Genomic DNA, 17,914 nt, shown 5'->3' on the forward strand with positions numbered 1-17,914 from the left:
TATGTCCCAGATTCTCATACAACTAGCTACTGTGCATCTCCGAAACCTTTTCTGATACTTTGGTAAATGAATATAGTGTTTAAAATACTTGTTTTTCAACCCAACTTGTTTTTCCCAACGATGGGTCTTCATGGTCTTTGCCTGGTGTCTTCCTGTGAGTTGGTTCAAGAAGGCAGGGCTTGGCACTGGGCAAGAGGTGGCTGGAACTGATGTACCTGGAGGGGACGAGACTTCTCTCTTTGGAGCTGCTCAGTTAGGAGCAGTGAAGACTCCTTGCCTGGGCGAGGTACTGGCTCTTTCCACCGTGCGTAGTTCCAGTTGTTCGTGATTCTCTGGTCAGACCAGAAAGTGAGTTTGCCTGGCCTGGGTGGGGTCTCTGCTGGAGTCTTTGCTAGATGCGGCTGTTCTCAAGTCTGGAAATGCAGGTTAGCTGCTAGTGTTGGCTGCACCCACCTGAGAAACCTTCAGGAATTGACAGGAGTTTGAATGTTAGCTGTGTTTGCGGTAGGATGCAGACRTTCAGGCCTGAAGATGATGATTATTCCCCTGGATAGCTCTTTGATGGCCAGGTTTGGCATCTTTAACAGAGGTTTAATGACAGGAGATATTTGTACAAGTTTTCCTCCAAGTTTTGAGTGGATGTTTCAGGCTTCATTTACTACTATTGCCATACAATTTCTGTTCCTGTCTCTCTTATTTTTTTTTTTATTTCTTGGCTCAGGGAGGTGCTAGAAGTGCAAGAATTTGTACAAAAGTGCAGGAAAGAATGGAGATGTTTAGGGGGAAAGCTTAAATGGTTGAAGGTGGTGTATGAGAATGATTCACATCCCTGCTGCTCGGGCCAGCAGCTGCMGGTGTTTGCCCAGCTTGGAGGGAGTTCTGGGAGCCGCCGTGGTTCTGTTTGTCTGTCTTGTTGCCTGGACACTGGGTGCAGACCCACCTGCGCCTTAGTAAAGAAGGTCTTCCTAAAGTTGGGCTTGGATTGTAAAGCTCTGTTTTGCTCTAAGGTTATGATCTGAAGGCTAGGACCAAGTTGTGACTGGTGGGTGTGAGGAAAGACTAATGAAGACTCAAGAGTCTCCTAGGAAGGCAAGGGAGGAGATGGTATTCAGGATAATAACAATTGTTATTATTGGAGACAAAAGCTGAGCTATTAGCAATATCAGTGCTGTATGAGATRTTATCAGAGCCATTGTTTTGCTTAAAATAATGTAACAGCACTTGTTTGGTGTTCAGCATTAATTCCTTTAGAGGAAGCAACAGCAGAGTATATTGTGGGGAAAAATTTAAATCCTTCTTTCCTGAAATAAATATTGACTTAGAAGCTGCTAGTCCTGACACAAGTGTAGGATACCCTTGTGTTGTGGGACCCCCAAAATAGCCCAATAAATGCATTCTAACTTTTGATTTTGAAAATAGACTAGTTATACATTTGTTTCTTTTKTCCTGTCTTTTATCTTCTTGTTCTTTTTATGCTTGCTAGTGTAAAACAAAAGCAAAAAGAATAGTAGTTAAAGCATTCATTTTATGGTGTTGGGTTTCTTTTGTGTTAAATTCAATTAAAAGATAAGCGATTTAATAAATGCCGTAATTTAAACGTTAGATATGCTAGAGAGAAACAGCGGGGGAGGGAAAAGGTGGGGTCAGTGTTTTCCCGTAAGAAATCTTCCGCTAAAACAAAACTCAGTCTCTAAAAGCATCAGTGACTTTGTTACTTAGAAATGAACCCATTTTGTGTCTCAGTGGAATTTTATTCATTTGAACTTGGTATTGCAAATTAGAGAACAATATGAATTGGTGAGGAGACAAGCAAAAAACAGGGGAAAGGCCACATTAGAAAACATATTGTATTCATTTATTTAACAAAACCAAATCTTTTATTTAGAATGCTTCAGGAGAAGTGCAACAGAAAGATGGATGTTTATTTAAAGTGAAATCTAATTACAAAACACTTAGCTATAGCACTGTCTCTCCTCGCAAATTTTGTGGTGGTTTTGATTTTATTGTGCGTAAATCTGGTAGGGATTTCTGTTCATCTAGCCTGCGTGAGAAAACTTCTCTCTGTAAACAAACCGATAAATTAGGACACTGAGGGATAAACTGATAGCTGGGCTGATGAGGCATCTTTTCAAATGGAGAGATTGTGAGGAGGGCTGGGGTCTGGTTTTGTTTAGCAGTAATATCAGAGGTACTTCAGAGTCCTTAAAATTCTGCAGTCCCCATTTTCAAATCGGGAGGATAAAGAGTAACATTCCCCTGTAGTCTCTTGTCGCTGCTAGTAAGGCTTTAAATAGGTATGCTTTCAATTACGAAATTACTGGTGCACATTAGCTTTCAGCTAGCACGTAGGAAGGAAACTGTATTCATTACTGAGTTCATCTGTCCTGATTGCAAGTTGATGGTGATGAGATCTGAAAAAACAAACCCAGTATGATTTCCAAGTCCAGTTTGTGTTGGATGTGCTTCGTAATGAGCTGCAGGTACTTCAGATGCCATGTGGTCAATTACTTTTTTTCCCCCTCTCTCCTACTCCTCTGTGCTCTTAGGACTGGTAGCAAGAGCGCAGGTGGTGTAATCCTTGTGCTGAAAAAACAACACAAGAAATGTTAACAGCTGAGAGAAACGTGTTTCCTATCAGGAGCAATTAAGCTGATGGACAGTCTGCACTGGAGCCATGGGATGTAAAACTTCAATGCCTGACAGTGCAGCAAAAAAATCGGAGAAGGGTAAGTGCTGTCTTTGTCTTCACGGTCAGTGGTTGTTCTCTCCGTAAAACCAGAAGAGGCARTATTTCCCTCGGGTCCACCTGTCAAATACTTTTTGAGATAAAACTATTTTCTAAATGTCTTCTTTCTAAATGAGCGCACAGCTTCTAGGTGCTTTCAGGAGGCACCTCTAAAGCACCTATAACATCTACAGATTGGGTGGGAAAAGATTTGGGTCACCCAGGACAGAAGCTGAATTTCAGATGCATGTGCGCTCTCTCTCTGTTACTGGTAAAGTGTATGGGGTAATGCATTGAGAGGGGCCCTCTATGGCCTCTCATAACACAGGGTTCCCAGGCAAACTGCCCCAGTTTCCCTTCTGCTGGGTGATTCTGATTATGAAACAATTGTAATAAAACAGAGCTACTACAATGACTTTCAGAAACAAATTTCTTCCATACAAAATGGTTGTCCTGAAATTCTCCTTGATGGTCRCTGAAGCTGTCAATTGAAAGTCTCTGCAGGAACTGGATGAAAGTGCAATTAAAAATTAATGTTTTAATTTTTTAATTGCTTGCTTTTAAACACATCACACTGCAGTTTAAACACTCCAGTATAAACACATCTGGGCTTCGCACTGGCATGTGGGGACCAGGATATGTTTCAAGAAGTTTGTTCAAACCTTTCCAGGTCTCGTTCAAGATTTATCATTGCAGCAAAATTCACAGATCTGTCAGGGGCCATTATACTAGGCACTATGGGTTGTCTTAAGAGACTATTACAGTGAGTAGCCACGGGTGAAAAGGAAGCCTATTTCTGGCTACAGAGCCAGTGAACCAGAACGCAAGTGCCAGGAAACCAATGACTGTAAAAAGCAGGACAACTTAGTCATGACTGTGGGGATCTGAGCTGACTGGTTTAAGGTTGGGCTCTTAGCTCTGTCTACACCACTTAACAGCTGCTGCATCACTGATGCTGAATAATAGCAGTAGAGCTAGAATGGAAATTTCTGGAGACCCAGCCCCACCTGTGACTRGGAAGTGGTCCTTTCTCTTCAGTTTTGCATGCTGTGCGTGTGTGTGCCCTGCAGGGCCTCAGAGACAAGTCATCTGGGAACATTGCTGAGGGTGCAGAGCGTGGAGAGGCTGTGAGGAGCGCAACTCTCTCAGTCTGCAACATGCACCATTTCTGTACACTGGTGTGGAGCCAGGCTTCGTTATCCCAAAACAAGCTTATAATTTTTTGTGCTTGTTTGATAATGCTTTGTCATCTCCAGCTTCTGGATGCTAGTTTTTGTGCTCTCCAGCATCAGTCAAATTATGCAGAACTGGCATTCTGTCTACAGTCTCAGGCTGTACATCCCTCTGATGCATTAATGACATGAATTTTACAGGTGTTTGACCCTCCACAACTGGTAACACTTTCTTTTACACAGGCACTTTACCCTACTGTGAAAACCATGTTCTGTCTGATTCATTACTGAGAGTAACAGTGCTGTAATAAGTATATAATTAAAAAATGACAGGAATGTTCTGATAGAGTTGCAGCATTAAGCATAATTGTTAATAAATATRTCTACCCTGTGTGATTTCAGTGGTGCTGTGCTGTGTCTGATCTGATCAGGATCAGATCATTAAACAACCCAGAGGGGTTGAAAGCAATATTTATTGCTGTTGACTCAGGGAAGTTTCATGGTTCTGCCACTGGAAATCCATTTTTGTGCTGGTGGCTATGCTCTGCCCCCATGGTACTCTTCTAAGCAGAGAAGTTGATCCCAACCTTACAGTGATGTGTCAGCCTGTTAAGTGTGTGTGAGGGGGAATTCCAGAAAGGACAGCAAATAAAGGAGACATCAGAAGCTTAGGTAGGGAGGATATTCTTTGTCATACAAAGATTAGATTTCCTTCAGGCAGGAAGACTTTTTTTCTAGGAGGGATGAGATATTTGCAGGGTGGGAGTCCTAACTGATAACTGATCTTGGCCTTGTGGACTAGAAACCATCACCACTTTAACTGTACTGCTGTGCTGTGAATGATAAAACAAGCAAATATGTTGCTATTTTGGTATCAATAAACATTTTTATAAAAATGCTTATATAGTGTTATACATGTATTAATAGAATGACTTTTCCACAGAGGTGGGTTTTTTACCTATGTAACTGCCAGTTTAAGAAAAAATCATTGTCACTCAGCAGGTTCCACTTATCCTAGTCTTATAATGCCTAGTATTTGTGATCAGCTAGAATAATTGACTGGTGTAATCTGTTGTGCCTCTAGTGCAGAACCTTTCTATGCTATTTCTATTCCAAGAAAAAGAAATCACTTGAAGCCCTCAGATGGAATGTTGATGGTTCTTTTTTTATTTTGTGTTATTTTGCTTTAGTAATTGCTTGTTTTCAGCAAATGTAATAGAATATGAATGTATTAGTGTTGTTAGTGTTGTTTCTAGTTTCCCCTCATTTTTTTTTCTTGTTCATAAAGTTGCAGTGTTGCACAGTGGTGATTTTATCAAATTTTTGGAATTCTGGAGCACATTTCAATTTTGTTTCATTTCTTCTCCTGATCGTCTGTGTTTCTGGTCAAAGATGAGCTGTGGGTCTTGGGAGTGTCAGAAGCAAAGGATCAATGTATTCCTTTGGTCCTTGTACCCTTGACAGAGTTGTTCTGCAACTGCTTTGACTTGTTTCTCCAAGGTCAGGAGAAGCATAAAGAATTTCCATGTCATCTCTGTTAGCTGTGCTGAGCTATTCAGGGTTGAGTGCCCTAGGAGACTGATTGACATGAAGTGTTAGCTGCAGGGCTGGGGGCTAAAGCTTGACGTTTCTAGCCCTGTCTACTTATCTGCTAGTGTCCTGCTGAGCGTACAGGGAAAAAGGTAAGGAAAAGGTGCCAGGAACCAGTCAAGGAAGAACAGAGTTACCTTCAACTTTAAGTGAGTGAATATGACATCTCTGGACAGCAGCTCCTCACCTTGCTTTATCTTGTATTGCCAGGCAAGAATACGGCCCTGGCTTTGTGGCACCCTTCGGATAGGTCCAAGATCCGATACCCTTGCTCGCTGTCTTCCGCTCGCTGTTATGCACTGATATGCATTTAATACCTCTTGACTGCTACTGCTGGTGCTCTGCTGGGTGAAGCATGCTAATATAGGGTCACATTCTGATTATAATTTAAGCAAATGACTAAATTTGTATTTGCCGTTATTTCAGCTGCTAGCTCTCCAAGGCAGTAGCTAGCATTTTGTTCTAATTTTRTATGGTAAAATACTGTCCTCCTCTGTTACTGCAAGTACTAAGTATTTAACTACATAAGACAGAAAGGAGATTAGCAAAGGAGATGTTATTGTTAGTGTCAGATTTTGAAACATCAGGAGCACTTCTCTGATTCCCGGAAAGTGTGTTTCTGAATTTAATTGTGAAAAGTAAGCAGCTTAAATGTAGGTAGCATGAGTGGCAAAATCTGGAAATAAGTGCTGCTTAGAATAATGCTATATTTGGGATAAAAAAATTGTCTATTTTCCCACTCGCCCACCTTTAATGCCTAGGGCATGTTTGGCTGCCTTTCCTCTCTGCTTGCTGCAGGCGGTACTGCTGCCACCCAAGTTTCACACCCTGGCTCCTGAGAACTGCTGCCGTTTGGGTACCAGGAACAGCAGTGGGGATCTGTGGCACGACACGGAGAGAYTGGTGGTCATCAGCTCCTGCCCTACACAGCTCTTGCTGGTAGCTGTTGTTGATGCAGGGCTAGCAGCTCGGTGCAGGTGTAAGGAGCTCTCCACCAGCACAGTGTCCAGACCAGGGCCCTTTTGTGTCACCAGGTGTTCTGCTCGGTCTGTTTTTGTCTGGGTGGCCAGTTGGGGTGATCCATTTGGGCCAGGACACAGCAAGTCTTTTACCCTGGGCTGCAGTCTATRCAGTTCTTAGCGACTGTCCTTCAGTGAAGCTTCCAGCAGTTTTCTAGGCTGCAACAATGGTAGACACAGTTGCTCAAGGTGCTGAGTGAGATGTGTATTCTGCACACAGTCCAAAATGGTCTTCTGACATGTCACATTGAGTTGTTGTGGATGAGTTTTCCTTTGTTCACCAAACTAGCTAAAGATATAGCTGTGTACCTTTTGACATGTCTATTTAAGCAATATATTCTGTCCTCTKACAGCATTTGGTAACATTTGATCCTAAGGTTTGAAGTTTTTCTGGCTTGCTGACATAGCTGTGCAGATAAAAACCTTCTGTTAAAAGAAGCTGCTGCAAACTCTGTTGTTATAGTGTGATAACTGTTGTAGCTTGCAAAGGTTAAGGCTTTTTACTGCAGCTTGATAAAGAAATGCATCTAATTTGTAGGCCAAATTGCTGGTCTTTTCTCAACTTCCCCGAACTAACATACCACCCATCAGCTAAACATAGCTGCCTTCTTAAATGGCTAATAGCTTCAGGACAGTGAAATGGGGAAGGTTGGTAATCATATAGGCCTGAACAAGTCATTTGGTTTGAGATCTGTCCCTGCAGACAGAAGGGGTAGATACATCATGTGTTTGTTACAAGGAAACATTTTTTTCAGTCTTGGTTTTACAGGGCTCCACCTTAATGCTGACTGGGCTCAGTGGATTGAATTTGCCATCTGTCTGCAAAATTCTGCAAAGGCAGCATGTGTATTCTTGTTGTAGACTGCTCTGCATCCATGCGTGCTCCACTGCTTTCTGTTTTGGCAGTCATTAGAGCCGCTATCCTCATCCAGAAGTGGTACCGAGTGACGATGGCCCGGATAGAGATGAGGCGCCGCTGTTGCCTGAGTATCTTTCAGTCAATTGAATAYGCTGATGAGCAAGCTCAGCTGCAGGTTGGTATCTTCAGCTCTTCCAATACAAGCAGCTATATTGTTGTCAGAACACTGAAGCTGCACATACAAAATGGTTATGTGGTCGTGTTTCTCCCTGCAAAGCTGTGTCTTGTCTAAGACTGCTACCTTGCCTTGCGCATGAACTATGTGAGTTAGATAAAACTGCACAGACAGCAGGACACCATTCTGCCTGTACAACCATATCTAGGTTAGAAGTTTCTGCTCTATTAACCAAGRATTGCAGGTCATTGCTCTATGGGTGATCTTAACTGTGTCAGTGAGGTAAGATACGTGCAATAGAGATATCAACATCTCAGCAGGTCAGCCCAGGCTTCCTTTAGGGTCAGTACTGGGTATTAGGAACTTCTAGGGCATTGCATTCATGCTATTGTCAACATCTAAAGTGAGTTAGGTGAATTGTGGTAGTTTCTTTTTATTGACCATAGAGAAAATCTRGGCAAATAATTTGGATGGTAGGCAAGGTGAATTACACCCAGAAATGTCAGTAGAATATATATAGCCCTGGGACTTTGTATGTGTTCATACAGTGTCAACCTGCTAATTCACAGTAAAGAGGGAGAAGAGTAAGCTGCAGTTCTTGTAGCAGGACACAGGTTGGCTCATTATTGCAGGCTGATGCTATTGAATGATACAGTGGTGTCTTAGATCCCGTAAACAGGAAATTAATAGTTACTGACTAAGAGAAGAGAATGCTAACACTTCTTGGAACTGATCAATATGTGTTTGTTCTTTTCGTTATAYAGCTATCCAGCTTTTTTGCATTCATGCTGGATCACTTTTCTCGTCCTGATGCAGGTAAGTATATAAGTCAAAGTAATATGGAAATTCTGTTTGAAAGACCTAATGTAAGATGGATAATTTTCCATGTGATGTTTACAGCTTATGCATATACTGYGGCTGAGTTTTGTTTTCCCAAATTCCATAATAAGGATCTGATCCTGAAAGTGTTGATTCTGCTCAGTATCTACACAGTGAGTTGAGATATATGACAGTACAGGTRCCTATTGTCCTTGCTCAGAGTGTGTTTGTGTATGTTCTTGCCCTTAAACTGTTCGCATATAGTCTTCCTGATTCCTATTTGCACAGCTTCCTAAGCATGTTTTTTCCTAAAGAAAAAAGCTACAAGATGTGATTATCTAGAAAGAGTGTGACTAGTTGGTGTAGGGCAGGTGGAAGCAAGCAAAGAGATTGCTTTCCTTCTGTGTTTTTTCTGAAGCAGTTYTGGACCACTGTTAAATTTAACTTGTTCTAGATTTTGCTGCAGAACATTTAGTATCAACAGGAAACAGGCTACACTTAATTATTTTTAAACTATTCTACATTGCAAATATAAAACCTAGTTCTTGGGGATATTATAGTATGGAACGTAACATAGAATATAACTGAATATTTTGGATTGATTAAAAAAAATCTGTGGATTAAATTTTAATCATGTACTTCTGCCACTTTAAAAATATATGGCAAATAATACTGACTTGGATGGAACAGACCTACTGTGATTAACAAATTCTTTGTTGTTGTCTACCTGGTGTTTCCCTCTGTCTGATCCCTTTGTGAATGAGGAAGTCCAAAGCTTACGGAGCAGTCAGTCAGAAAAGCTGGAAAAGCTGAAAAAACACAGTAGACCATATCAAAGGAAGTTTGTTAGAAAGGTTGTATCTTTATCTGAAGAATGTATGGATTGAGCAAACATAACATAGGAGTGTAAAACTTTACGGATAACATAGGATAACATATTCCATAACATGGAATGCAAACACTAAACAATATATGGATGGTTAAAATGAATAAATTTAAACTGCTAGGGATAAGTGTTTAGCAGACAGCTCAATTAAAGCATTCAAAGAATAACATTTAATTTTTGAAGTATTTGGGAATCCTTGAACAAAACTTACTTTTGAGATCAAGTTCAATTGAAGGACAGATTGAAATCAGCTTCCTAATTCCAGAAAACAAACACTGACTTCCCTGAACAGCTTGATAATAGATCTGATCCCGTATGAGTTGAAAGAACACTGTCCACCTCTTACTGAATTATAAGAGAATGTCTTTTATCTTCCATCTGGTCCAGGTACATGTTACTCCAATTAAAATTTGCACAAGACACTGATAGGAGGATGAAACCACAACCAAAAACCTTAAGTGGTTCAGTGTTCTAATGACAACCATTATAAATTGCAATTTTTCTCTCTTAAATACTTTAGAGTGCTTAATGATCTTGGGTGCTCTGCAGAAAGGGAAATTAGATTTGCACCTTGCTCCAGAGCCAAGACAGATGATACAGTAGTCCTTCGTTTTATCATTGTTTTTCTTCACTGCATTCTGCAAACAATATRCTTTATTCATGTGACTTCCTAAGAAAGAAGTGGCAAATTTAAAGAAAATCAGACACTGCTCACATTGTCTGCTTTTCCTATATTCTATTAGTGCGCGTTGGTTCAGTTGAGTGGGAAACAAAGGATTAATGCTAAGTCTGAGAAATAGAAGGATTCCATAAGGTATATTCTAAATGGAGAGGCAGCCCAGGGCCTTGTATCCAGAGGAGTTAGCTTAGATTTTTAGATTTAATATGTTAAATGAGAAATTGGCTATTGAATTTGTGTTGCAGGGTTTTTGGTTAAGCTTATCCAACTACTGGCTGCATGCACGCTTTGCTTTAAGCTCTTGGTTGTCTGCATCTCTAAGTGACCTTTGCTAGCCATCATTTAAGTAAAATCAGTGCTGAATAGAAAGTTTCTTAAGCAAGTGCTTCTACTTCTGCTGAATCACAGTCTTAAGATGTGAGACACTGTGTGTGTAAATGTAACAAGCAGACAGGCTTACAATTAGCTTTGTTATTCCCAAGTACATTCTAAAACCCCACAAACTTTAACTCGCTGGCTTTTTTTCATCTGTGTGTGCTCACTTAGGTTAGGATGATAATTCAAAAGCCCTCTCTAAAAAGATAGTGTCTGACATTCTTACCAGAGCACAGGTTATCTGTCGTACTCAGTGCTGGATGATGAGAAAGCTACCTGAAGATTTTGTAATAGGTATTTTCCCTTCCATTATAAACCACTGAATCTCCCCTACTCATCACATAACTTTCCGCTTTTTAATCTGCTCCTTCAAAATACGTTCCTTTTTTTTTAAATAAATAAAAAAAAAAAAGCAGTCACTTTCTCATTAACACAGTAGTGCTTTTGATGTGATTGTTTATCTGTCATACCCTGTAGCTTTTTTTATCTTCTCATCCTGTTTGAGATGTCAGTGCAGTTTAAATCATGACTGGGATAGTACAGAGCTGTGCATATTGTTCTTGTTCTGGCTGTAATTAAAGGTTATTTTCAAAGGATTTGTGGGAAGTAAGAATTAAAACCTCTTCCATCCTATATTTCATTTCCCTTCATCGTATTAAAAAAAAAAGAAAAAAGAAAGAAACATCTTGCATACCTACTCAGTCTTTTAATCCAAAGATCTCTGGCCAGGCTAATTTATGCAGTGGGATCCTGCTGTTGTCCATTCGTCCTAAAGGTGGCACTGGCTCTGTGCCAGCACCTTCCTTCAGCTGCTCCCAGGAATGTGCCGAAGGTGCATGGGTGGTGACAGAAAGGGAAGCGACTGTGTCAGAGCCAGGGAAGTAGCTGGTTTCCAGTTACCCAGCAGTGAGTAGGTCTTTGTAGTGGCTGGTGTCTTTGACTCACCTTGAACACCCATGGAGAGGTGGCCCTGTCAGGAGAATCAGGTCCCCGGGCTTTTTGTGGCTAAATTGGACTCTGTGTCGTTCTGGGCTTCCATATTTAACGTGGAGTATGGCTGTTGTCCTGTAAACAGCGGGAGAGTCATATAGGGGCTGCAGGTAGCAAAGGCTTAACTCACCAAACCTGGATTACACCTCTAATGTTAGAGCCTCTAATACGGAGCCTTGTCATCACCAAGGCTGCCTCTGCAGTGAGGGGAGAGATGCGTGTTCACAAAAGATCTCCTTCTCCGTTAAGCTAGGTGCTTAAACTAGGCACCTATAGAGTCATCATCCTTATCTTTTTTATGGACTAAAAGAGCCACAACAGAGAGACTGGAACCAGAACTTCTAGATGACTAAAATGAGGGTTCATCCTGCATGGGGCTTGTGGCAAACTGGGGTACTCCTGGGTCAGTGCACACTAATCTCCCGGCTGCTTTAGGACATCTGTTACTGGATGGGATGCTGCCTGTTCCTAGAYGAGTCAGTCATCCTGCACGGGAAAGAGCCTTAAAACCTAGCCGAGTGTTGGGGGGCAGGGGGGAAGTATAAGAGCCTTCCAAAGCTGATGACCACAACTGGCTCTTAACTCTGCAGCAGAAAATGGGATGCTCTTTATGCCCCGCGGGGAAGCAGATTCGGTTTCTCAGCCTGGGCARGCGCCAAAAGGGGAACAGAACCGGCGAGGAGGGCAGGTCTCTGTTGGAGGTGGAGGGAAGGGCAGCCGTGCTGCCTGCAGGAAGGGAGAACTGCAGGGAGAGCGACCTGGGCAGCCGGCTGGTTTGACATGCTGAGCGGAGTAGTGTCAGACGGGGAGAGGGAGTGTGGCACAGCTCCCACTGCTCCGCAAAGAGCTGTAACTCCCTGGCACGCTTTACTCCTGCAGTTAGGTGATGCCTCTGCCGCACCAGAGATCCTTGCTTTCCTGCCCACTGTATGCAGGGGGGTTAAGTGAGGCCAGTGGGCCCCTGGGACAGAACCAGTGAGCAAGAGGTAATTTGGATGGTCTGAGAAAGCAGCTCCGTGATCTGCAGCAAGCCACTTCCAGAGGGGAGGGATGACAGAGGGAGACGCAGTGTGGGGACTCAGGGATAGCACCGTGCCGAGGCTCGGCCCAGCTCTGCTGGGCCGCTCAGGCTGCAGGAACCAGCAGTTTCAGTCCTCGTGCGACGTGCTGGCCTCTGGCCCAGCAAAGCTGTAACTGTGGTGAAAGACTGCAAATCAAACTGCGCTTGGTGGAAACTGTGAACCCTGAGCACCTTGCTGTTACTTGATACTTTAATCCACTTGCATGGCTGTGCATTGAATGTACTAAACAGCTCACAGCAAAGAAAAAAAAAAAAAAAAAGCTTTCATCTACTTGTTTCTTTAAAATGAATTTTCTCCAGGTTCAAAACAAACTGGTCTTTATGAATCTCATAATTTATGAGGCCACACACAGGTTTCAGCTGCTGTCAGTTTTCTGTCACAGCATAGGTATGCCTCCAGCAATAAATAATACATCTCTATTTCCAGTTGCATCTAATGAAGGTTACAGAACACTTAACTGCAACCCAGCAAAAAGTATTTTCACCAGTCACCTCACAGGAGCRACCCTGTCACAGCAACTGCTAGAACACTGTCATATACCATTTTAGCTCTCTCTTTTGGAATAATAGATGATAAAGGCAATCTGCAAGAAGAAAACACTTAATTCTACTTTCACTCAGATACATATTCAAGAGTGTATTAAAAATATTGGATTGAAGCAATTAGCAATGTTCCTGCYTTCTCCATGTTCCAGGAAAATTAGAAGAAGCTGCACTCTACTTTTACCACTATACTTGTGTTTACTTTATTTCATCCAATGGTTTTAATGGCAGCTAGCCAAAAGCTGGCGTTGTCTCTAGTTGTAGCAGAAAGGAGTGCTTTGCAAGTGAACTTCTGATATTCAGCTTGCAGGGAAAATGAAAGTAGATTTTTTGAAAACCTTCATTGAAAGTGTAACATTGAGTTGTAAATGGGTGAAGGTCATTGCATGATCAGCTATGACTTTTCTTTGACTAATCTCCTTGCTCTGTAGGGGACGGAGAAGAAACTCTGTGACTGGTTACCTATCTCAGAGTCTAGGAGAACAGATTGTTCCTGAATCACAGCGCAAAATATTTTACATCCTGACCACAGCGACCGGCTGTTGGGACGTTTTGATTTGTTCTTTTTTTTTAGTATTATGAAACAATTGGGGGCAATATGGAGTTGAATACAAGGTAGGAACAAACTAACTGTAATGCTGCAGCAAGTTAAGCATCGGTTATRCTCACTAGTTCTGGTTGTGCTGTTGTCACATTTTGGGGGAATGGTGGGGTTGCTACGTTGTTTTTCTTCCCTCTTGTTCCAGATTCTTACTTTTCCGAGAGCCCTGTTTCTCAGATGACAGACTCAAGCTTAAGTTTAACAGAATTTGAAAAGAGGATTGATGTCCCAGACTCCTATTGTGGACCACGACTCAAATTCCCCCTCACTACTGCAGATGCCAATGCTCTTCTTGATGCTTTCAAGAACGAAGAGGTAAGCTGCAGTTATTTTGATTTCTTTTTACTCATTCTATGGCTCTGTCAAGCTGTAGCTCCACAATCAGTTGAAATCAATGTAAGGCTGCACTGGTGCTGAGAGGGGTATTTGTCCCTTTTTCTCCATGCCTAGTTATGCATTTCCGCTGCTCTTTCCTGACGTCCGGCAGGGAGCTAACCCAGCAAAACCTCAAAGGGTCAGTTCTCAGCCAGACTAGTTCCCAGGTCTGGCTCACTGCTTGGCTCTAATGACCACCAGAGCSAGGTTTGAGGAGGGAACAGGGACTGCTGGGGACCTCCTCTTCTGGTATTGAAATTTTGGTGATAACGAAATGGGAACCCTTAGCAGCTATGAGATGGGARGTGGGGAGGATATGAGATGGGGGAAGGTATCCTAAGGCAGTCCAGATACTATTTATCTTCGTTTTTACTATATTCAAAATAGAAGCATGCCAGGCATGGCCCAAAGGGTTGCTTTCTTCCCCCCATTCTTTTTAGAGGAATCGAGGTGCAGGGGTTAATCACCTTGTTCCAGTGTGTGAGACCCCACCATAAAGGAGAGAGTGAATACAAAGCACTGCAAACATAGCTGAACAAGATGGTATCGCGGACCTCATGAGCTCTCTTTCTGCTGCTGCCAAGGCACTGAAAAGGCTGTGGTACTGGTTCTCTGCATATGCACTTTAGGAAGCCCCTTTGCCTCCCTGTATAAGATGGGAGCGGCATGAGGGAGCACTGCTTTGCTGGATCTCTTGAAGTACAGCATTTAAACATAACAGTATATTTACTACAAGCAAGTGATAACAATCTATCTTGGTTTTTAATTTACTAAATAATACTTTTTTTCTCCCTGTAATTTTGTTTGGAGGCTGTCTACAAGTAGACAGATATAAAGCACATGTTAAGTGAGAACACCCAGACTTTACGGTCACCTCTCTAATCCCTTACTGTGGCCAGCATTCTTTTAAGGAAGTGATTATGTGTAATTGGCTTTTTTGTTTGTTTTGAAAACATCCATCTTGCAAAGGCAATCTATGGCCTGTCTCCAATACCAAACTTACTCAGCAATTGCTGAGTTTGAATTAAAAGCCTTAAAAATCACTGACTGACAAGATCATCATAAAAAGCATTAAAAGAGCTGAAGACTAGAAGAGCACTTTTAGAGGAGCAAGGACATAAATCTCTTCTGAAAGGAGCTACATTTAAAGAGTGACTGTTTCATTCTCATAACATCTTTACAATGAGCAGGAAGATAAGTGTTAATGAGRCAACCCTCACTGGATTTTCCCCCTATCGTTTGCTTGCAATTTGCTGAAAATTCATTTATGGCTTTTTTTTTTTCTCTTCTCTTTTTCAACTCGCAGCTAGAGATAGATCCCCTTTTAGTTATTTTGAACAGAAGACCTTATGCAATGATTCTAAGTGTGATCCTACCTACTTTCTTGTCCTTTCTGTAGGTGGGGAAAGTAAAACAGCACAGTGGAAATAAGATGGGAAAATAAAAGCAAGTTCATTATGGGCCACCTGTTTGTTCACTGGGAAGCAAGAACAAAGCTACGAACATTCCTAATTCCTGCATTAACCCACACAGCCTGTACTTATATTTTAAGGAGGGCTGTAGTGTAAATAATCTGATACCGCTTCCTTGGCAATATCTGTGTCTGGTATTAATGAAGCAGCCAGACATATTGCTGCTCCTAATGAGTCTCCCTTGTCTCATCCTTTTTTTTTCCTCACAGCTGCTTCATGCCCGCTACGTACTGCAGCTATTACATGAAACCAGGAGGGTTCTTAAGGAGATGCCAAACATCACTTATCTTTCAACTTCCTACTCCAAGGAGATAACTGTCTGTGGTAAGGTGCCAGAGCAAATAACTGCTTTTGGCAGCAGGTTGATACCCTAAAGCAGTTGGAGGATAATATGGATGTTTCCAATTGTAGCCATCACAAGAAAGTTCTCGATTTTTTTTTTTGGCAGAAGTGCAAATTGGCACAAACCAAGAAAAATAAGGTTCCTGAGTCACCCATAGCATATCTTAAGAAAGTCCTTCACCTCCTTTTTCCTTTTCTCCTCTTGTTAAGTGATCCTGAATGAGTCAATATTAAATCAGCTAACACTGCAGTGTAGCTTAAATATTCCTACATTTCCATCTCTAAAAAGGCACCGAGTGTTGTGATGACTGGCTGCCAGTCTCACCATTTTCTCCTCTTACTGAGAAAAAGACTTTGCCATTATAATTTACTCAGTATTGATTTTAATGAAATCTTAATAGGAGTGGCAAATAAGACCTTGCAATGACAGTATGACTGTCTGGAATAAATTGAAGTACATAATAAACTTTCATTTCTAAAGGGACACATGAGGATGAGTCAGTCTTTGCACAACAAATGAATTAGTCTCAGAGAATGGTGTGAGGTGTCACAAGGTAAAAGGCAAAAGGCCTCAGAATTAAGAGCCTGTTGCCCATCCATTTTATTATGCTTTTGTAAATTATGGATAAAGGGATGCCACACCATGACTTGCCACAGGGAGTTACAGTGGCAAAACAGAACGGTAATGGTGACGTTAAGTCTGACAGCTAGCAATGTCTGTGTTGTGTACAGTAGGAAAGTGGTGCGGGGAAGGGCAMTATGACACATGCAGAACAACTACTAATTTTTTAGTAAGATGAGGTTATGCACCTACTTAGATTGCCAGGAAAGGGGTTGTCTCTGCAAACCAAGAGAACACAAATTCATATTTGCTCACTACACAGCGTGCTCTTAATAATCAAAGTGTACCCYCTCTTATTTGCATCTTACTAAGCAGCATCTAAAGGAAGATCTTGTCACTCAAACTAACAGCTTTTTTAACCAGAAAGATCTTCTGCAAAAGATGAGAGACCAGTTTTTAAAGGTAACAGGTCCAAAATGTTGATTTCCTTAAAATAAGATGTCCCTTTCTTCGTATCTTTTCAATTTCAAAACAATAGTGAGGATTAAATGTGCATCTGAAATTCTTGCACCCACACATGTGTTGAAAAATCTATCATAGCCTAAAGGAGTGATTTCAGCAGGCTCTGAAGGAATCAAAAGTTGCACAGAAGACATATGGGCAGGGTAAAAATGTCACATCCCCTCTCTCCCTCTCTCTCGTTTTTTTAATAATTGGTAGTGAAGCTGTATTATCACAAGATAATTTTGAAGCTGACCTGTGCCTTTGTAGTGATGAGGTGCAGATGTGAGAAGGTACATGAAATTTGCTTGTATGCGGAGGGGAGCTGCGCAGTAGGGGCCCTTTGCGCCGAGTGGAGGCTACATGCCTGTTCAGGGGAGGCCTTTCGGGCAGGACCAGATYTGTCCCTCCTGCAGCCTCAGCGCCCAGACATGGAGGCCCAGGAAAGTTCTTGATGTCCTTGCCACCAGATCCCACCATCAGACCCTGGCCCTGAGTCAGACAGATGCCCAGATGTGTTGTGTACGGTGGACTACTTAGTAAAATCAAATCTCATAGTATTTAGAGGTCTGTCATATTTCTAAAGTATTGATCCCTTTCAGTGACATGTTCTGTTTTTCAGATTCATAATATGATGGTTTGTCTTGCTCACATTTTTCTGGACTAACTTTTGACTATGTGAGTGGTCTGATCTTCAGATCCAGTTGGAAAAWCTAAAACTTTTATGCAAGACAATTGTATAAACTCTGTTATATATTTAATTGCCAGGTTTCACTGAGCAACTTGAGCACGTGTCTTAAAATGAAGCTGATGTAGTCTTACTACARAGCAAATTATTAAGGAAAACGTGGGGGGAAGTTAGGACTAACTCATGTTTTATAATTCCAGTTTTCTCTCTTCTCTCTTCTGTGATGAAAAAAGATAAAAATCATATTTTTGCTTCTTCTAGGAGATTTGCATGGAAAACTGGATGATCTTTTGATGATATTCTATAAGGTAAGTAAGTGTCCTGTGACATAACATTTTGACTTCCCAGCTTGTTGGTAAGAATACTTATTTAGGTCTGATAGTTTTCATCACTATTAGAACGGTACATGTGGTGTGCATGCACCATGCACATACATGTGCATACACTTGCACAAGAAAAA

At 41.6% G+C, this 17,914-nt stretch overlaps 1 protein-coding gene across 1 annotated transcript in view; it reads left to right on the forward strand.

The window, feature by feature from the left end:
• The first annotated feature begins 2,665 nt into the window (after window positions 1-2,665).
• PPEF1 (protein phosphatase with EF-hand domain 1) overlaps window positions 2,666-17,914 on the forward strand; it is a 29,177-nt gene continuing 13,928 nt past the window's right edge. The window contains exons 1-6 of the mRNA XM_085323095.1: window positions 2,666-2,726; window positions 7,413-7,540; window positions 8,305-8,356; window positions 13,660-13,829; window positions 15,571-15,685; window positions 17,716-17,762. Coding sequence (XP_085179221.1) covers window positions 2,675-2,726; window positions 7,413-7,540; window positions 8,305-8,356; window positions 13,660-13,829; window positions 15,571-15,685; window positions 17,716-17,762 — 564 coding nt within the window. The 5' untranslated portion in view covers window positions 2,666-2,674. The remainder of the gene's footprint in view (window positions 2,727-7,412; window positions 7,541-8,304; window positions 8,357-13,659; window positions 13,830-15,570; window positions 15,686-17,715; window positions 17,763-17,914) is intronic.

Source organism: Rhea americana, unplaced genomic scaffold, assembly GCF_003343005.1.
Source record: "Rhea americana isolate MKP2758 unplaced genomic scaffold, rheAme1 scaffold_82, whole genome shotgun sequence".
In the NCBI taxonomy this organism is placed as follows: domain Eukaryota; kingdom Metazoa; phylum Chordata; class Aves; order Rheiformes; family Rheidae; genus Rhea; species Rhea americana.